The sequence below is a fragment of the Oncorhynchus mykiss genome, chromosome 18 (genome assembly GCF_013265735.2).
Source record: "Oncorhynchus mykiss isolate Arlee chromosome 18, USDA_OmykA_1.1, whole genome shotgun sequence".
In the NCBI taxonomy this organism is placed as follows: Eukaryota; Metazoa; Chordata; class Actinopteri; order Salmoniformes; family Salmonidae; genus Oncorhynchus; species Oncorhynchus mykiss.
The window spans coordinates 5727886-5750131 of NC_048582.1; the positions used below are offsets into that span (position 1 = coordinate 5727886).

Genomic DNA, 22246 nt, shown 5'->3' on the forward strand with positions numbered 1-22246 from the left:
TTAGTTGAAATAATATGTCGGAGACATGGTTGTTCAGGGAAATAGTTCATACTACTGCCTAAAACAAACGGCAACCTAAATGGTTTTTGAGTCATTTATGGATTTATGTGAATTGAGGAAATCTACTATAGGTTAAGAGTACTTACGTTGTGTCCTTTATAGTGTGTACTTTGTGTCTAATGGGAATGAATGTTGAGTTGTCAATGCTTAGCTACCTGATCTATTGAAATGAGAATTTAATTAAAAAACATATAATATATTTTTAGAGAATAAAGAAAGTGCCAGAACTGTCAAGGCAATAACTTTTGTGTTTGTTTCTCTTTATTACTACAGGACGACTCAGGTCAAGTCTGAGGCCAGTAACATCAACAGTGAAGACAAACCCTACAGTCACTGGGTCCTGATTGTGACAGTGGAGCCCAGTTTGCACTGGAGGATCCAGAGATGGCATCAGTGAAGCTGGAGGACTACAGTCAAACACTGGAGCTAAATGTCAACATTAAAGAAGAAGAAGAGGAGGAGGAGAAGATTGGGAAGTCTGTTAGTCATGGTAAAAGCAGGTTCTACCTAACTAAGTTTGTTGTTCATTCCAACTTCCCACTGTGTATGAAAAATTGCAGTAGAACTGTTTCATGATGAACTGTTTCAATGAGAAGGTAGATGTTATTTCATGCTACTGAGACTTGGTGGTTTGACACCAGTATTTCCAGCATTTGTTTTATTCACTGGTCTATCTGGAGTGATCAGAGAGCAGACTAAAGAAGTGAAGTAGACAAACTGCCAGTGTTTTAAAGTTCTATGAAATTAGTCTGTATAGTTTCTAACCCTTGTGATAGTGAGTGGAGGATGATATAGATCATACTTTTCATGATTTATGAGATACTTTTAGAATACTTTTCATTCCCCAATATTTTATTCCCCATTTGTATTGCACAGCGTACTGATATGAATACGTACAGTACCAGCCTACTGATATGAATACATACAGTACCAGCCTACTGATATGAACACATACAGTACCAGCCTACTGATATGAATACATACAGTACCAGACTACTGATATGAATACATACACTACCAGACTACTGATATGAATACATACAGTAACTACATACAGTAAGATTGGTAAATCTGTTAATCATGGTAAAAGCAGGTTCAAACTATTCTGTAATTCTGACATTACACATCCCTGCCAAATTCGGACTGCACAGCAGTGGTCGTTTTGTACATGTTTACACTGACATTTGAGTCATTTAGCAGACGCTGTTATCCAGAGCGACTTATCTTCATCAGTTCATTCATGTTAAGATAGCTTGTTGAGACAACCACATGTCATAGTAAATAAAGTCAGTAAAAAAAAGAAACGTCCCTTTTTCAGGACCCTGTCTTTCAAAGATCAGTCGTAAAAATCCAAATAACTTCACAGATCTCCATTGTAAAGGGTTTAAACACTGTTTCCCATGCTTGTTCAATGAACCATAAACAATTAATGAACATGCACCTGTGGATTGATCGTTAAGGCACTAACAGCTTACAGATGGTAGGCAATTAAGGTCACAGTTATGAAAACTTAGGACACTAAAGAGGCCTTTCCACTGACTCTGAAAAACATCAAAATAAAGATGCCCAGGGTCCCTACTCATCTGCGTGAATGTGCCTTAGGCATGCTGCAAGGAGGCATGAGGACTGCAGATGTGGCCAGGGCAATAAATTGCCATGTCCGTACTGTGAGACGCCTAAGACAGCGCTACAGGGAGACAGGATGGACAGCTGATCTTCCTCGCAGTGGCAGACCACGTGTGACAACACAGGATCGGTACATCCGAACATCACACCTGCGGGACTGGTAGGATTGGGCAGGATGGCAACAACAACTGCCCGAGTTAAACCAGGAACGCACAATCCCTGCATCAGTGCTCAGATGCTCAGACTGTCCGCAATAGGCTGAGGCTGGACTGAGGGCTTGTAGGCCTGTTGTAAGGCAGGTCCTCACCAGACATCACCGTCACAAACCCACCGTCACTGGATCAGACAGGACTGGCGAAAAGTGCTCTTCCCTGACGAGTCACGGTTTTGTCTCACCAGGGGTGATGGTCGGATTCGCGTTTATCGAAGGAATGAGCATTACACAGAGGCCTGTACTCTGGAGCGGGATCGATTTGGAGGTGGAGGGTCCATCATGGTCTGGGGCGGTGTGTCACAGCATCATCGGACTGAGCTTGTTGTCATTGCAGGCAATGTCAGCGCTATGCGTTACAGGGAAGACATCCTCCTCCTTCATGTGGTACCCCTCATGCAGGCTCATCCTGACATGACCCTCCTGCATGACAATGCCACCAGCCATACTGCTCGTTCTGTGCGTGATTTCCTGCAAGACCGGAATGTCAGTGTTCTGCCATGGCCAGCGTGTTCTGTGTTACTGTAATTTAAATATACCAATGTTTTTTCATTAATTGAATTCCCTTAATCTATTTAATGAGAATTTGTAAGATTCTTGTTTGCATAAAATAGACAGAGACCAGTCTTATCAATAATAGGTAACAGAATTTATTCTCGGCGCGCGCTGCCACGTTACCACGAGTAACAGTTTATATACAATAACATGACGTCATTTCATTGCTCCTAAAATGAATCTCCTCCTCCAGACCGGGTCAAAGGGAACGTTAAATGGTATAGTGGCCTCTAAGCTTATCACTAAGCTATGGACCCTGGAACTGAACATCTCCCTCTGCAATTGGATCCTGGACTTCCTGACGGCCCGCCCCCAGGTGGTGAGGGTAGGCAATAACAAATCCGCCACGCTGACCCTTAACACGGGGCCCCCTCTGGGATCCATGCTTAGTCCCCTCCTGTACTCCCTGTTCACCCAAGACTGCATGAGCATTAAGTTTGCCGACGACACGACAGTGGAAGGCCTGATCACCGACAATGACAAGACCGCTTATAGGGAAGAGGTTAGAGACCTGGCAGTGTGCTGCAAGACAAAGGAGCTGATCATGGACTACAGGAAAAGGAGGGCCAAGCACACCTCCATTCACATTGATGGGGCTGTAATGGAGAAGGTCGAGAGCTTCAAGTTCCTCGGTATCAACATCAACTTTCATGGTCTAGGCACACCAATACAGTCGTTAGGAGGGCACAACAATGCCTATTCCCCTTCAGGAGGGTTAAAAGATTTGTCATGAGTCCTCAGATCCTCAAAACGTTCTACAGCTGCACCATCGAGGGCATCCTGACTGATTGCATCACTGCTTGGTATGGCAACTGCTCGGCATCCGACTTCAAGGCGCTACAGAGGGTAGTGCGTACGGCACAGCACCACACTGGGGCCGAGCACCCTGCCATCCAGGACCTCTATACCAGGCGGTGTCAGAGAAAGGCCCTAAACATTGTAAAAGACTCCAGCCACCAAAGTCACAGACTGTTCTCGCTGCTACCGCACGGCAAGCGGTACCGGAGCACCAAGTCTGGTACCAAAACGCTCCTTAACAGCTTCTACCCCCAAAGCCATAAGACTACTGAACAGTTAATCAAATGGTGACCTGGACAATTTGCATTGACCCCCTTTTTATTTTATTCTTATCTATTATTATGTTTTGCACTGACTCAGGCTCGAAGTACACTCACTCGACCCTAAACACACACACCACTAATACACACAAAACACACGGCACACACACATACTTACACATTCCTTTACGCTCTGAATACTTATATAAATAAGTTATTTCTGTTTTTTATTTTTAATACATTTGCAAGAATGTCTAAAAACCTGTTTTCGCTTTGTCATTAAGGGGTATTGTGATGTCATGGGGTATTGTGATGTCATGGGGTATTGTGATGTCATGGGGTATTGTGATGTCATGGGGTTTTGCGTGTAGATTGATGAGGAAAAGAATACATTTTATCCATTTTAGAGTAAGGCTGTAAAACGTAACAAAATATGGAAAAAGTCAAGGGGTCTGAGTACTTTCGAAATGCACTGTATGTGAATCCAGGAAATCTACTATATAGGTTAAGTGCACTTACGTTGTGTAATTTAAAGTGTGCACTTTGTGTCAAATGGGAATTAATTTTTGTTGTCTATGCTTAGCTACTTGATCTATTGAAATTAGATAATTGAACAGGAAAAAACATATTTTACAGAATAAAAAAGTTCCAGAACTGTCAAGACGATCATTTTTATGTCTGTTTCTCTTTATTACTACATCAACAGTGAGGACAAACCCAACCTGCCTCTCTCCTTCCACAGTGAGTCCAAACCTACAGTCACTGGGTCCTGATTGTGACAGTGGAGCCCAGTTTGCACTGGAGGATCCAGAGATGGCAACAGTGAAGCTGGAAGACTGCAGTCAAACACTGGAGCTGAATGTCAACATTAAAGATGAAGAAGAGGAGGAGAAGATTGGTAAATCTGTTAATCATGGTAAAAGCAGGTTCAATCTATTCTGTAATTCTGACATCACACATCCCTGCCAAACTCCAGACTGCACAGCAATGGTTGTTTTGTACATTTTTACACTTACATTTGAGTAATTTCGCTCGGTTTGGGATGTAGGATTTGAGCATAACCTGAAGGTAGGGAGGGGCAGTTCCCTTTGTTTCTCTGTAGGCAAGCACCATGATCTTGTAGTGGATGTGAGCTTCGACTGGAAGCCTGTGCAATGTACGGAAGAGCAGGGTGTGACATGGGGGAACTTGGGAATGTTGAACACCAGACAGATTGCAGTGTTCTGGATAAGTTGCGAGACAAAGCGACTAGACGTAATAGTGCCTGAAATAATGTGATTTGTCTTGTATGAGACATGTTGCTAGGCCTATGGGGCGGCAGGTAGCCTAGTAATTAGAGCGTCGAATCCCCAAGCTGCCAAGGTAAACATCTGTTGTTCTGCCCCTGAACAAGGCAGTTAACCCACTGTTCCCCGGTTGGCCGTCATTGAAAATAAGAATTTGTTCTTCACTGACTTGCCTAGTTAAATATAGGTATAAAAAAATATGAGCTGAGGTCCACTAGAGTTAACAATTATTCGTGGGAACTGCAAACTACTTACCCTAAACATCCCCCAAACCTACACGGATGGGAAGCATGTGTGATAAGACCTGTACTCAGAAGCCGACTGTCTAACTCGTGAAACTTTGAGACCATAGAAACTGTAGGACCACCCGTGAAAAGGCACTTGAGTAAAAGTATTATGAAAAACTGAGCGCTAACCAAGGACCGATGAACCAGTAAGGGAACCAATGTGGTAAAAACTTGTTGCTGGGTAGCCTTCATTTGCAACTAGAAACACGATGCTGGGTAGCCTTCATTTGCAACTAGAAACACGTTGCTGGGTAGCCTTCATTTGCAACTAGAAACACGATGCTGGGTAGCCTTCATTTGCAACTAGAAACACGTTGCTGGGTAGCCTTCATTTGCAACTAGAAACACGTTGCTGGGTAGCCTTCATTTGCAACTAGAAACACGATGCTGGGTAGCCTTCATTTGCAACTAGAAACACGATGCTGGGTAGCCTTCATTTGCAACTAGAAACACGTTGCTGGGTAGCCTTCATTTGCAACTAGAAACACGTTGCTGGGTAGCCTTCATTTGCAACTAGAAACACGTTGCTGGGTAGCCTTCATTTGCAACTAGAAACACGTTGCTGGGTAGCCTTCATTTGCAACTAGAAACACGTTGCTGGGTAGCCTTCATTTGCAACTAGAAACACGTTGCTGGGTAGCCTTCATTTGCAACTAGAAACACGTTGCTGGGTAGCCTTCATTTGCAACTAGAAACACGTTGCTGGGTAGCCTTCATTTGCAACTAGAAATACGTTGCTGGGTAGCCTTCATTTGCAACTAGAAACACGTTGCTGGGTAGCCTTCATTTGCAACTAGAAACACGTTGCTGGGTAGCCTTCATTTGCAACTAGAAAATGGTGACTGGGACCAAATCGTTGTTAGTAGGTTAGGATGTTGAAACTTGCATAGAGAAGCATTTCCCCGAATAAATTATAGACCACAAGGTGAATCCCGGTACATAGAAACTTAAGCAAATTGTTAGAATTATGGAGAAGAAAACCCCCATGTATTTAACATTAATAGGCTACAGGCAAAATGACTGAAGCTTAAAGCCACAGTTCTTATTCGATACATTATTGACGATAGCCACCTTGACACTTGGTTTGCAGCTGGGAGGAGAATGTATCATTATGAGATGGGGACTAATGGCCAAGACTGACGCAACAAGATATTGCAGAAGACATTTTGTTTATAACGAGATGAAATGCAAGTAAAAATGTAAATACCTAAAATGAGTAAAAGGCAACTAAACTCATAAAGCATGGATGAAATATTACTTTTATCGCTGAAGAATCAATTGATAAAATGGCTGATATTGCAAATCACCCCTTGTAAAATAGGCTACGATTATGCATGTAAGCCAACTTAATGTCAAATATGACTGTTGGTGAGAAGAAGAAATAAAGATCCATGATTGCTGGCGATGGCTCTTGGGTACACCTTAGTTCGAGTCCACTCCTATCCAGTTATTAAATAAGAATAGAATATGTTTCTAAACACTTCTACGTTAATAATTATGAGTGAGAAAGTAACAGATGTAAAACACATCATAGCCCTCCGCCAAAACAAATGCTAACCTCCCCTCTTCTTTTAATGGTGAGAGGTTAGCATGTATTGGGGGTATTATATTTGTGTGTCTGTAACTTTCTCACTCATCATTATTCACAATATACAGTGCCTTGCGAAAGTATTCGGCCCCCTTGAACTTTGCGACCTTTTGCCACATTTCAGGCTTCAAACATAAAGATATAAAACTGTATTTTTTTGTGAAGAATCAACAACAAGTGGGACACAATCATGAAGTGGAACGACATTTATTGGATATTTCAAACTTTTTTAACAAATCAAAAACTGAAAAATTGGGCGTGCAAAATGATTCAGCCCCTTTACTTTCAGTGCAGCAAACTCTCTCCAGAAGTTCAGTGAGGATCTCTGAATGATCCAATGTTGACCTAAATGACTAATGATGATAAATACAATCCACCTGTGTGTAATCAAGTCTCCGTATACATTTTCATGTTGTTTAATCAGCTTCTTTATGTCACACCTGTCAGGTGGACGGATTATTTTGGCAATGCAGAAATGCTCACTAACACAGATGTAAACATTTTTGAGAAATAATCTTTTTGTGAATATGAAACATTTCTGGGATATTTTATTTCAGCTCATGAAACCTTTCGACCACACAGGAGACCATGTTGAGACATTCTCTACATCCAGAGAGCATTTATATAGACCACAAGCCTGACTGTTACCCACTTTTAGAATAGATGTATTCCCCGTTTGGATTGTACAGCCTACTGATGAGTTCATATGTTACTGCTACAGCCAGAAGAGGACTGGCCACCCCTCAGAGCCCGGTTCCTCCTTTCTAGGGAGTTTTTCCTAGCCAATGTGCTTCTACATCTGCATTGCTTGCTCTTTGAGGGTTTAAGCTGGATATATTTTAAAGCACTTTGTGAAAACTGCTGATGTAAAAAGGGCTTCATAAATTGCATTTGATTGACATGTATATCACACCAACTGACTGGTTCTTCTGATGTTGTTCACACAGGAGACCATGTTGAGACATTCTCTACATCCAGAGAGCAACAGCAGGAAGATCACAGAGCTAAGAGGTCTCACCACTGCCCACATTGTGAGGAGAGTTTCCCAATTCTATCAAATCTAAAAACACACCTAAAAATACACACAGACCAGAATCTGTATTCCTGCACAGATTGTGAGAAGAGATTCACAACATCACATGTTCTGACAGCTCATCAGAAAGTGCACACTGGAGAGAAGCCATACTTCTGCTTTGTCTGTGGGGAGAGTTTCTCTCAACAGGGCCATCTAAAAACCCACCATCGAATACACACAAGAGAGAAGCCATACTCCTGCTTTGACTGTGGGGAGAGTTTCTCTCAACAGGGCCACCTAAAAACCCACCAACGAATACACACAGGAGAGAAGCCTTACTCCTGCTCTGACTGTGGAAAGAGTTTCTCTCAACTGGGCAGCTTAAAAACACACAAACGTATACACACAGGAGAGAAGCCTTACTCCTGCTCTTACTGTGGGGAGTGTTTCTCTCAACTGGGCAACTTAAAAACACACGAACGTATACACACAGGAGAGAAGCCTTTCTCCTGCACTGACTGTGGGAAGAGCTTCACAACATCACAAGCTCTGACAGTTCATCAGCGAGTGCACACTGGAGAGAAGCCTTACTACTGCTCTGAATGTGGAAAGAGTTTCTCCCAATTGGATATGTTAAAATGTCACCAACGAATACATACAGGAGAGAAGCCTTACTCCTGCTCTGACTGTGGTAAGAGTTTCTCTCAACTGGGCAACTTAGAAGCACACCAACGTATACACACAGGAGAGAAGCCTTACTCCTGCTCTGAGTGTGGGAAGTGCTTCACAACATCAGCTGAGCTAAAAGTTCATAAAAGATCACACACAGGAGAGAAGCCTTACACCTGTTCTGACTGTAGAAAGAGTTTCTCCCGATTGGATATGTTAAAATGTCATCAGCGAATACATACAGGAGAGAAGCCTTATTCCTGCTCTGACTGTGGAAAAAGGTTCTCCCAACTGGGCAACTTAGAAGCGCACCAACGTATACACACAGGAGAGAAGCCTTACTCCTGCTCTGACTGCGGGAAGAGTTTCTCCCGATTGGATACCTTAAAACGCCACAAATGTATACATAAAGGGCAGAAGCCTCATCAGTTCTCTCAGACCAGCTAAGAGATAAAGTCACTCCATCACTTAAAGATGCACTATGTAGAAATCACTCCACCATTTCCTGTGTGTTCAAATTGCAATAGTTCTAAAATAAGCAGTCATTGTGTCACAGCTAAAAAAATCTAAACCGCTGTGAAATATATTTTCCATGATCAAAATATTGTATTTTCAGCTGTTGTACAAAAATGGAAGTAAAAAAACTAAACTTCAGAACGGGAAGCATAGAAATAGTGCACATAGAACAGATCTACTGCTTCTTAGACCGAGAGAAGCCTTACTCCTTGTCTGACTGTGGAAAAGGCTTCACAGCACTGGGTAATCTAAAAGTTAATCAGCGAACACACACTGGGGAAAAGCTTGTGTGTACTGCACTGCCTGTGGGAATATTTTATCTCTGTTGGACACCTTAGCTAGGCTTGGGTGTTATCCAGATTGTCGTACCTTCATATTGACCTTGTGCCATACCAGAATATTAGGTAACTGCACGCAAAAATATATATATATATTAGACAGCATATAATAGACAGCATCCAGGAGAAGTTAGCTAACTAACTACTAAATTAGCAAACCAAATGCACAACTGCAGAGCATTTAGCACATTTTAGACTGTTAACTTAAAGGGATATTCCTCATCTCCAGCACCACCCCAACATCAACATGTGAATATTGCGTGTTTCTGTAGTAAAAAAAAGATTGAGGAAGATAAGTGTTTCTAATGACATCATCGGTGTGCATCGTGTGATTTTTTTTTTGGACCAATTTATGAGGAGGCATTGCCTACTAATTGGTTGATGATGCCATTTTCACATGTTGATGTTTGGTTGGTGCTTCATTTCCCTTTAATAGAGCTAGTTATAAGATATGATATATTTGTCACATATATGTACCGACAGATGTAGCCTATTGAATATGATAAAATATGCATTAAATGCATCCTCCAATTGTAAAGTCTGTCTATGCCTATACAGGAGACAGTGTTGAGAGCAACAGCATGAAGAGAGCAAAGAGGTCTCACCACCGCCACTTCTCTCAGAACAGTTAAGATTAGAGTCTTAAAATAAGTTGTAACAGTAAATTGGATCAAATGAAGAAAGTGTAGAACACTATTGTAATCCTATTGTTTCTCATTGTGAGAAAACTGTGCAGAGGAAAGGGAGTGTTTATAGAATGTTAGCCTCTCTTTACTTTACATATCACTGTGCACCTTGTCTGTTTTGGTGTGTTTTGTTAGCTTCTAATGTAAAGATATTCAAATCTAATCTAATCAAATTTTATTTGTCACATACACATGGTTAGCAGATGTTAATGCGAGTGTAGCGAAATGCTTGTGCTTCTAGTTCCGACAATGCAGTAATAACCAACAAGTAATCTAGCTAACAATTCCAAAACTACTACCTTATAGACACAATATATTGAGATGACCTTGGATTTTCAGTTAATGTTAAATATCTTCTGTGAGGCTTCTCATTTTAAAAACAAACATTTTATAGTTTAACAGTTGACATGGTGGTACTGCTTCCCTCTCAGCCTGGTCTAACTCTTTCTGTGGGGAGAGTTTCAACTGGTCAGCTTAAAAACACACCAACTGTATACACACAGGAGAGAAGCCTTACTCCTGCTCTTTGGATGGCTGGGCGTATAACACGAACATCTAGCAACCCAAAGGTTGCATGTTTGAATCTCATCACAGATGACTTTAGCTTATTTTAGCTAATAAGCAACTTTGCAACGTCTTACTCCTTTTTAGATACTACTTAGCATGTTAGCTTAGCAAGCCGCTCCTTAGCATGTTAGCTTAGCATGCCGCTCCTTAGCATGTTAGCTTAGCATGCCACTCCTTAGCATGTTAGCTTAGCATGCCGCTCCTTAGCATGTTAGCTTAGCATGCCGCGCCTTAGCACGTTAGCTAAAAGTTTTTCCCCTAACCCTAAACTTAACCCAAAGCATAGCCACCTAGCTAGCATTAGCAACAATAAATTGTAATTCGTAACATATTGAACATTTGTAACATATTTTACAAATTCCAATTCATAACATATCATATAAATTGTAATTTATACGTCCTACAATTTCTATTCTACATTACATGACCAAAAGTATGTGGACACCTGCGCATCGAACATCTCATTCCAAAAACATGGGTATTAATATGGAGTTGGTCCCCCTTTTGCCGCTATAACAGGCTCTTCCGGGAAGGCTTTCCACCAGATGTTGGAACATTACTGTGGGCACTTGCTTTCATTCGGGTTGTCCCTCTAAAGTTCTCTGTGGGAATGAACTAGTAGACACGACATGTATCAGATAGAGATGATCAGTTTTCAACATTAGTTTGGGGGGATTATTTTTGCTATTAAACAACTGTTTAATGATACACAGGTTATGAAACTACTACATGTGTTTATTAAGTTATCTTTTAAAAACATTTGTTTTAGTCATTGATAATGAATGTGTTTGGATAACTGCATAAGTTAAGTTAATTGATCTGCTAATTAAAAATAAAGTTACATGAATTTGTACTGGTCAAACTCTTCTGTTTTGTATTCAGTTCTTCCATTATAGATCTGACAGTATGAATGGTTCTTATGGTTGTATTCAGTTCTTCATATTAGATCTGACAGTATGAATGGTTCTTATGGTTGTATTCAGTTCTTCATATTAGATCTGACAGTATGAATGGTTCTTATGGGCTGAGTGCCTGGAGTGTTTTGGTATGACTACAGTCAGGAGTTCTCTCTGACGCTGTGATGTCACCAGGACAGAACCACATGTCTCTATAACACTCCAGGCCAGGTGGCAGTGATGCGCCTTTAACGTTGGTCTGAACAACACCAATAAACATCAAACAAGAAGAACGCACTCTCAGTGATCATGCCCCCTCCCCATGCTGCAAAGCAATCGAGAGCAATAGTAATGGTCTTTTTGTAGGCACTAAAAGGTCTGTGGTAAACACAGGCTTAGATCTCATACGTTTTCTATGAGTTAATCTTCATCAGCTAACATCACTTTTTTTGCATTTTGCTGCAGTTATGTATCATATAAAGCACATAAAATGCTTCATAGTTCATACAGGTCCTGTTAAATGACTGATATGATCTCGTAGAACAAAACGTATAAGATCTCCTAAGCCTGTGTTAAAACTTGTTATGGAGGTGGTCCCTGCACAGGGACAGCTCAGCGGAAATTTCAGAGCGCCACCTATAGTACTCGAGTATAGTACTCGATAAATCTCAAACTTTCATAAAAATACACATGCAAGGTACTGAATTAAAGCTACACTCGTTGTGAATCTAGCCACCAAGTCAGATTTGTAAAATGCTTTTCGGCGAAAGCATGAGAAGCTATTATCTGATAGCATGCACCCCCCCAAAATACCAGCACGACACGTAAACAACAGATTTTGCGGTAGCCGGCGCTACCCAAAACGCAGAAATAAAATATAAAACATTCATTACCTTGGACGAGCTTCTTTGTTGGCACTCCTATATGTCCCATAAACATCACAATTGGGTCTTTTTCCCGATTAAATCCGTCATTGTATACCCAAAATGTCATTTGCTGAAGGCCAGTCTGATGCTGCAAAAAGCCCATTTACAAGACGCAACGTCACTTTTTAAAATTACAAAAGTCGCCTATAAACTTTTACAAATCACTTCAAACGACTTTTCTAAACCAACTGTAGGTATTAATAAACGTTAATGATGTATCAAATTGATCACGGGGCGATCTGTATTCGATAGCAGCAAGTCTGGAAATCATCGTCCATTTTTTCAGTTTCACAACATACTGTGGTGCGCCTCAAGAAAGGAGGGGCTTATTCGTGTTGTAACCAAGGATAAATGTGTGGAAGCTGTAGGCGTTTACAGGGGGTCCTCATTTATTTTAGGTCGCCTTTAACAATACATTGAATGGCGGACAAATATTTTGTTTTTGGTAAACAGTTTTACCAGGGATTTTTACTCCTAAACACGTTCTGTTATAGCCACAGACCCGATTTAACCAGTTTTAGAAACTTCAGAGTGTTTTCTATCCACACATACTTATCATATGCATATACTATATTCTTGGCATGAGTAGCAGGACTTTGAAATGTTGCGCGATTTTTAACAAAAAGCTGCGAAAATTCGCATCATCCATAACAGGTTTTAACCTCAGACTTTATTTCCTGGATTCAGCCCAAACTATATTCTTTCCCCATAGAGATGGCTCAACTCCTTTCCAGTCTTTAGGACCACATATGCTGGTGAGTTCTATAAAAGATCACACAGCGAGTGCACACAATCAAACATTTGTAAGTACTTTTAATCCAACAAAATGATGAATACACTTGGTTTCATTGCACAATATCATTTTTATTGAACTGTTATTTAATAAGAAACATTTAAGTATTTTCTACTGCAAAACATCTATTTGTGTGCATTGTAGCAATTACTGGTGGCTAGCCATTTGGCTTGTCCCCATGGTGATGTGTAAAGGTGTAGTGACATGTTTTGAGTAGATAAACATGTCAATTAGAAATTAACATTGTATTTTCTGTATAGATAACCCAAAAAACAAAGGTTGACCAGCACAAAATCATGTAGAATGTTTATTTTTCATTAGCAGATAAATTAAGTTCATTACAGTTATCCAAATGTATTAATTATCAATTACTATAATAATGAATCTAGTTTTAAAAGACAATTTAATAAACAGGGAAGTCATTTCATAGCCTGTGTATCATTAAACAAAAGTCATTATGTAGTAAAAAATAATCCACCCAAAGTAATGGTGAAAACTGATCATCACACCATCTCTATCTGATACATGTGTCTACCAGCTCATTCCCACAGAAAACGGATCATCACACCATCTCTATCGGATACATGTGTCTACTAGCTCATTCCCAACAGAGAACTGATCATCACACCATCTCTATCTGATACATGTGTCTACTAGCTCATTCCCAACAGAGAACTGATCATCACACCATCTCTATCTGATACATGTTGTCTACCAGCTCATTCCCAACAGAGAACTGATCATCACACCATCTCTATCTGATACATGTTGTCTACTAGCTCATTCCCAACAGAGAACTGATCATCACACCATCTCTATCTGATACATGTTGTCTACCAGCTCATTCCCAACAGAGAACTGATCATCACACCATCTCTATCTGATACATGTGTCTACTAGCTCATTCCCAACAGAGAACTGATCATCACACCATCTCTATCTGATACATGTTGTCTACCAGCTCATTCCCAACAGAGAACTGATCATCACACCATCTCTATCTGATACATGTGTCTACTAGCTCATTCCCAACAGAGAACTGCAGAGGGACAACTTGGTGTCAGAGCAAAACCATACCACTCAATTTAGTATGTTATGTTACATTGGCCTATGAATGTAATACGATTTCTAAGATGTATGAATTACAATTCGTACAATATGTTACGAATTTGCGATACGTATGATATTTTACAAATTCCATTTTGTTGTTGCTAACATTAATTAACATGCTAAGTACACTATATATACACACAAAATAGTGGATTTGGCTACTTCAGCCACACCTGTTGCTGACAGGAGTATAAAATCGAGCACACGGCCATGCAATCTCCATAGACAAACATTGGAAGTAGAATGGCCTTACTGATACTGAAGAGCTCAGTGACTTTCAATGTGGCACCGTCATAGGATGCCACTTTTCCAACAAGTCAGTTCGTCATGTTTCTTCCTTGCTAGAGCTGCCCTGTTAAACTGTAAGTGCTGTTATTATGAAAACATCTAGGAGCAAGAATGGCTCAACCACGAAGTGGTAAGCCACACAAGCTCAAAAAACGGGACCACCGAGAGCGGAAGCGCTTAGCACGTAAAAATCGCCTGTCCTATCGAGTTCCAAACTGCTTCTGGAAGCAACAGAAGAACTGTTCATCGGGAGCTTCATGAAATGGGTTTCCATGGCCGAGTAGCCGCACACAAGACTAAGATCACCATGCGCAATGCCAAGCATTGGCTGGAGGGGTGTAAAGCTCGCCGCTATTGGACTCTGAAGCAGTGTAAACGTGTTGTCTGGAGTGATGAATCACTCTTCATCATCTGGCAGTCCCACAGAAAAATCTGTGTTTGGTGAATGCCAGGCAAACGCTACCTGCCCCAATGCATAGTGGCAACTGTAAAGTTTGGTGGAGGAATAATGGTGTGGGGCTGTTTTTCATGGTTCGGGCTAGGCTCCATAGTTCCAGTGAAGGGAAATCTTAACGTGCAATGACATTATAGATGATTCTGTGCTGCCAACTTTGTGGCACCAGTTTGGGGAAGGCCCTTTCCTGTTTCAGCGTGACAATGCCCCCGAGCACAAATAGACGTCCATACAGAAATGGTGTGTCAAAAAACGGTTTGAAAGAACTTGACTGGCCTGCACAGAGCCCTGATCTCAACCCCATCGAACACCTTTGGGATGAATTGGAATATCGACTGCGAGCCAGGCCTAATCGCCCAACATCAGTGCCCAACCTCACTAATGCGTCTGAATGGAAGCACGTTCCCGTAGCAATGTTACAACTTCTAGTGGAAAGCCTTCCCAGGAGAGTGGGGGCTGTTATAGCAGCAATGTTCAAACATCTAGTGGAAAGCCTTCCCAGAAGAGTGGGGGCTGTTATAGCAGCAAAAGGGGGACCAGGTCCATATTAAGGGCCATGATTTTGGAATGAGATGTTCCACGAGCAGGTGCCCACATACTTTTGTCCATGTAGTGTAGTTGGAAAAGGTGCTTATTAGTTCAAATGCAAAAGTTGTCCATGATGAGATTCGAACATGAAACCTTTGGGTTGCAAGACGTTCATGTTATATGCCTTTGGGTTGCAATACGTTCATGTTATATGCCTTTGGGTTGCAAGACGTTCATGTTATATGCCTTTGGGTTGCAATACGTTCATGTTATATGCCTTTGGGTTGCAAGACGTTCATGTTATATGCCTTTGGGTTGCAATACGTTCATGTTATATGCCTTTGGGTTGCAAGACGTTCATGTTATATGCCTTTGGGTTGCAAGACGTTCATGTTATATGCCTTTGGGTTGCAAGACGTTCATGTTATATGCCTTTGGGTTGCAATACGTTCATGTTATATGCCTTTGGGTTGCAAGACGTTCATGTTATATGCAGACCCATCTATCCACCCTCCTTTTGGTTTGTCCTAAAGGGACATTTCTTCATATTCATCATCTCCAGCACCACCACAACATCAACACATGTGCAAATGGCTCATTAAAAAAAAGGATGGACTTTCCAATGACATGATTCTATAAACGCACTCTTTCCTCTTCACAGTTCCCTCGCAGTGAGAAACAATATGATTACAGTAGTGTTACTCTTTCTTAATGTTATCAAATTCACTGTTACCACTTCTTTTATGACATGAGGATTAATTGATGGAGTGACTTTAATCTTAGCTGGTCTGAGAGAAGTGATGAGGCTTCTCTCCTTTATGTATACATTGATGTGTTTTTAAGGTAGCCAATCGGGTGAAACTCTTCCCACAGTCAGAGCAGAAATAAGGCTTCTCTCCTGTGTGTCTTCTTTGATGAACTTTTAGCTCAGTTGATGTTGTGAAGCACTTCCCACAGTCAGAGCAGGAGTAAGGCTTCTCTCCTTTATGTATACGTTGGTGTGTTTTTAAGTTGCTCTGATTTGAAAAACTCTTCCCACAGTCAGAGCACGCGTAAGGCTTCTCTCCTGTGTGTATTCGTTGGTGTGACTTTAAGCCGCTCTGTTGAAAAAAGTTCATCCCACATTCAGAGCAGTAGTAAGGCTTCTCTCCTGTGTGTATTCGCTGGTGACATATTAAGTGGCCCTGTTGAGAGAAACTCTTCCCACAGTCAGAGCAGCAGTAAGGCTTCTCTCCTGTGTGTGTTCTCCGATGAACTCTTAGCTCAACTGATCTTGTGAAACATTTTCCACAGTCAGAGCAGAAGTAATGCTTCTCTCCTGTATGTATAAGTTGGTGTGACTTTAAGCTGCTCTGCTGAGAGAAAATCGCCCCACAGTCAGAGCAGGAGTAAGGCTTCTCTCCTGTGTGTACACGTTGGTGTTTTTTTAAGCTGCTTGATGAGGTGAAACTGTTCCCACAGTCAGAGCAGGAGTAAGGCTTCTCTCCTGTGTGCATACGTTGGTGTGTTTTTAAGCTGCTCTGTTGAGAGAAACTCTCCCCACAGTCAGAGCAGGAGTAAGGCTTCTCTCCTGTATGTATACGTTGGTGTGTTTTTAAGTTGCTCTGATGCGAGAAACTCTCCCCACAGTCAGAGCAGGAGTAAGGTTTTTCTCCAGTGTGCACTCGTCGATGAACTGTCAGAGCCTGTGATGTTGTGAAACTCTTCCCACAGTCAGTGCAGGAATACAGATTCTCCCCTGTGTGTATTTGTAGGTGTATTTTTAGCTTTGATAGAATTGGGAAAATCTCCTCACAATGCGGGCAGGGATAAGACCTCTTAGCTCTGTGATCTTCCTGCTGTTGCTCTCTGGATGTAGAGAATGTCTCAACATGGTCTCCTGTGTGAACAACATCAGAAGAACCAGTCAGTCAATTTTTTAAAATTTTAAAACGTTTATTTTTCCATATATATATGTGTTGAAATAAAATCAGCTATATGGAGGCTACTGAGCTTGTCCGATTTAAAAATGAAGACACATAAAATACTCAAGAGGGAGCTAGAAATAAATATTGCCTAACCAGAAGTAAAAAAAAATCTGTTCCCGACTCTCCTTCTCCCGCTGGCCTTCTGTTATGCTCCTGACGTTGCCGGTCGGCAACCTTTTCCATTTGGAGTGCGAAGGTATAGTACCATTTCTACTGATTTGCCAGTTGTGATTTTCATGTGTACATTTTCATGGAACGGTTTCATTCATAATAAAGTTTTCATATCTCAAATCAATGTCACGTGGTTAATCAAAATTCTATCAAAATGATACAAATCTAAAAGTAACTTCTATTGTCAATATGTAAAACTAGCTTTCATAAAGCCAACAAATAAAAACATTGCAGCGTGCAGGTAGAAAATATCCTGCTGAAAATAGTTATCCTATCAATCAAATTGGCTGCACATGGTCTGTCTGGAAGACATTTTAAACATTGTATCAACTATTAATTTGGTGTGGCCTGTGCTAGAAAACTTGCAACATTGTATAAAATATTTTGGGCCCTTAGAGTTGCCAGCAAGCTCCAGACAGACAGACAGACACAGCTGTAGGCTATTTGCACAAGGGATAAGAAGTAAGATGTTTCCACCGAATCAAAGCATGACATTTTTTCCCCTTTCATATTGAGTTGTTATCAAAAGGGAGAGAACTGGATTTTTTGTAGAAACAGACTTTGTTTACTTGCTGTTTGAGATGAACATTTTTTATACGAGAAACTCCACAGTGACGGTGAGTTAAGACAAACAGAAATATTATCAGATTCACTCAGACAAATGTCTCGTGTGTCATACAAGTTTTATATACACAGTACCAGTCAAATGTTTGGACACACCTACTTATTCAAGGGTTTTTCTTTATTTTTACTATTTTCTACATTGTATAATAAAACATCAAAACTATGAAATAACAAATATGGAATCATGTAGTAACCAAAAAAAGTGAATATTATGAGTCATATAATCCTCCACTCACTATCACAAGGGTTAGTAACTACACAGACTAATTTCATATCATAAGGGTTAGTAACTACACAGACTAATTTCATATCATCCCCAAATTACTATCACAAGGGTTAGTAACTACAGACTCATTTCATATAATCCTCCACTCACTATCACAAGGGTTAGAAACTACACAGACTCATTTCATATCATCCTCCACTCACTATCACAAGGGTTAGTAACTACACAGACTCATTTCATATCATCCTCCACTCACTATCACAAGGGTTAGTAACTACACACTCATTTCATATCATCCTCCACTCACTATAACAAGGGTTAGTAACTACACAGACTCATTTCATATCATCCTCCACTCACTATCACAAGGGTTAGTAACTACAGACTCATTTCATATCATCCTCCACTCACTATTACAAGGGTTAGTAACTACACAGACTAATTTCATATCATCCTCCACTCACTATCACAAGGGTTAGTAACTACACAGACTCATTTCATATCATCCTCCACTCACTATCACAAGGGTTAGAAACTACAGGCTCATTTCATAGAACTTGTTCAAGGATCTCTGATGTCAGATTTACAGAATTAAACCTATCAATAACTTATGGAGGTCTAACTTATGAAGATAACTTATAGACAGAACCTGCTCTTACCATCATAAACAGATTTCCCAATCTTCTCCTCCTCTTCTTCATCTTTAATGTTGACATTCAGCTCCAGTGTTTGACTGCAGTCTTCCAGCTTCACTGATGCCATTTCTGGATCCTGCAGTACAAACTGGGCTCCACTGTCACAATCAGGACCCAGTGACTGTAGATTGGGTTTGTCCTCACTTTTGATGTTACCGGCCTCAGACATAATTGGAGTTGGCCTGTAGTAATGAAGAGAAAATGGCCCCCCCAAAAGTTATTGTCAGAGTTCTGGTACTTTCTTTATTCTCTAAAAATGATATTAGATCAGGTAGCTAAACATTGAAAACAAACCATTTATTCATTTCACATAAGACAAAGTGCACACTTTAAATTACAGTGCTCATAACCTATAGTATATTTACTCAATTCACAAAAATGCATAAATTACTCAAAAACCATTTAGTACAAGGTTGCAGTATGTTTCAGGCAGCACTATGTACTATTTTCCTGAATAATCTTGTCTTCACTGTATTATTTAACTCTAATTGTATTTCCCGTTCATACGATAGAAACATTTATAGATAAAGATGGAAACAACTGAATGTGTCTGAATATTTTTACACATGTAGAAAAGTGATAATCATTACGTTCTGCTTCAAAACAGTAATGCAACCTTGAAATTGTCTCTCACTCATGCACCCGCACTGCCTGAACGGAAGTCCGTTGACACCACAGAGTTAGCGCCACCTGCAGTGCTGGAGTCCTGAACCAATTAGTGTCATTCGGATACTACAATAGTCCTAGTAAGCAAAAAAACATCTAAAATACTTATTTTTCCAAACGTTCAAGTTAGATTCATTTTAGGTTATGAATGAAAGTTGAAAAGTCATATAAAAGTGTTCCTTATGTCCAGGTGGGAAAGGGCAGTGTGGAGTGCAATAGAGATTGCATCATCTGTGGATCTGTTAGGGCAGTATGCAAATTGTTGTTGGTCTAGGGTTTCTGGTATAATGGTGTTGATGCGAACCATGACTGGCCTTTCAAAGCACTTCATGGCTACAGGCGTGAGTGCTACGGGTTGGTAGTCATTTAGGCAGGTTACCTTAGTGTTCTTGGGCACAGGGACTATGGTGGTCTGCTTGAAACATGTAGGTATTACAGACTCAGTTGAAAAAGTCAGTGAAGACACTTTCCTGTTGGTCAATGCATGCTCGGAGTACATGTCCTTGGTAATCTGCCTGGCCTTGTGAATGTTGACCTGTTAAAAGGCCTTACTCACATCGGCTATGGAGAGCGTGATCACAGTCGTCTGGAACGGCTGATGCTCTCATGCATGCTTCAGTGTTGCTTGCCTCGAAGTGAGCATAGAAGTAATTTAGCTCGTCTGGTAGGCTCGTGTCACTGGGCAGCTCACGGCTGTGCTTCCTTTTGTAGTCTGTAATAGTGTGAGAGCCCTGCCACATCCTTGTAAGCAGGAATCATGAGGATAGAATTATGGTCAGATTTGCCAAATAGAGGGCGAGGGAGAGCTTTGTACACGTCTCTGTGTGTGGAGTAAAGGTGATCTAGATTAGTTTTATTTGCATCCGTGACATGCTGGTAGAAATGGGGCAAAACAGATTTTAGCTTTCCTGCATTAAAGTTTCCGGCCACTAGGAGTGGATGAGCATTTTCTTGTTTGCTTATGGCCTTATACAGCTCATTGAGTACAGCCTTACTGCCAGCATTGGTTTGTGGTGATAAATAGACAGCAATGAAAAATATAGATGAAAACTCTCTTGGTAAATAGTGTGGTCTAAGGCTAATCATGAGATACTGTACCTCATGCAAGCAAAACCTTTAGAATTCTTTAATATTAGATTTTGCTTCTATCTCCAGGCCATAAGACAGTCATCACTGATTTGATTTAGAGAATATTGGTGACTAGTAAATTGTCTTGTCCCAGTGTGTAGAGGTGTCATGACATGTATTGAGTAGATAAATACAGATATATTTATTGGAAATTCATGAATTAAACAAAAGCATTATATTTACTGTAAAGATAACCCCCCATAACTACAATGATTCAGGAGATCAATACAGTTGCAGTACTCTAGCAGGTCTCACAGCTGTTTATGATGACAAAACATGTTAGAGAATAGGTCAGATTTAGCTTTGTGACGCTCATTTCAACTTCCTGTCTTGTTCAGCTTCAGAAAAACAGCAAATGTCACTTGGAACATTGTTTTTTGGTAATTCATTATACAAAAGGGAAGAGTGTGACCAGTACAAATTCATGTGAGTTATCCAAACATATTCATCATTAATGACTAAAATAACTCTAGTTTTAAAATACAATTTAAGAAACAAAAGGTATCCACCAAATGACTGGTGAAAACTGATCATCACACCATCTCTATCTGATACATGTTGTGTCTACCAGCTCATTCTCACAGAAAACTTCAGAGGGAAGCAGCACCACCCAGTCAACCAGCCTCACAGAGGATATTCAATCCTAAAGACAAATCCAAGGTAATCTCAACATCTTTACAGTTGAAACTAACAAAACACACCAAAACTGACAAGGTGAATACTGATCAGTAAAGTGGCTAACATTCTATAACGCTCCCTTTTCTCACAGTGAGAAACAATAGGATTACAATAGTGAGCTATGATTTCTTGAGAATTAAGTGAAGGAATGACCCCCCCCCCCCCCCCCCCCCATCAATCTACAGTCATGGCCAAACGTTTTGAGAATGACACAAATATTAATTTCCACAAAGTTTGCAGCTTCAGTGTCTTTAGATATTTTTGTCAGATGTTACTATGGAATGCTGAAGTATAATTACAAGCATTTCATAAGTATCAAAGGCTTTTATTGACAATTACATGAAGTTGATGCAAAGAGTCAATATTTGTTGACCCTTCTTTTTCAAGACCTCTGTAATCTGCCCTGGCATGCTGTCAATTAACTTCTGGGCCACAACCTGACTGATGACAGCCATTATTGCATAATTAATGCTGGAAGTTTGAATTTGTGGGTTTTTGTTTGTCCACCCTCCTCTTGAGGATTGACCACAAGTTCTCAATGGGATTAAGGTCTGGGGAGTTTCCTGGCCATGGACCCAAAATATATATGTTCTGTTCCCGGAGCCACTTAGTTATCACTTATGCCAAGGTGTCC

General features: G+C 40.6%; 2 protein-coding genes across 8 annotated transcripts in view; one reads left to right on the forward strand and one right to left on the reverse strand.

The window, feature by feature from the left end:
* The window catches only part of LOC110510710 (zinc finger protein 883-like), a 586683-nt gene extending 574957 nt beyond the window's left edge, over positions 1–11726 (forward strand). For 3 of the 5 annotated variants that reach the window (XM_036951168.1, XM_036951165.1, XM_036951169.1), the window contains exon 6: positions 7619–11726. In XM_036951168.1, the coding sequence (XP_036807063.1) occupies positions 7619–8802 (1184 nt within the window). In that variant the 3' untranslated portion in view covers positions 8803–11726. Of the gene's footprint in view, positions 1–7253; positions 7595–7618 lie in introns of those variants that run through there. The other 2 variants (XM_036951166.1, XM_036951173.1) reach the window with 2 other exon arrangements.
* A 1401-nt stretch (positions 11727–13127) lies between these two features.
* Positions 13128–22246, reverse strand: part of LOC110510709 (zinc finger protein 501-like) — a 35313-nt gene continuing 26194 nt past the window's right edge. For 2 of the 3 annotated variants that reach the window (XM_036951273.1, XM_036951272.1), the window contains exon 3: positions 13128–17336. In XM_036951273.1, coding sequence (XP_036807168.1) covers positions 16237–17336 — 1100 coding nt within the window. In that variant the 3' untranslated portion in view covers positions 13128–16236. Of the gene's footprint in view, positions 17337–19104; positions 19323–22246 lie in introns of all 3 variants that reach the window. The other variant, XM_036951271.1, reaches the window with a different exon arrangement.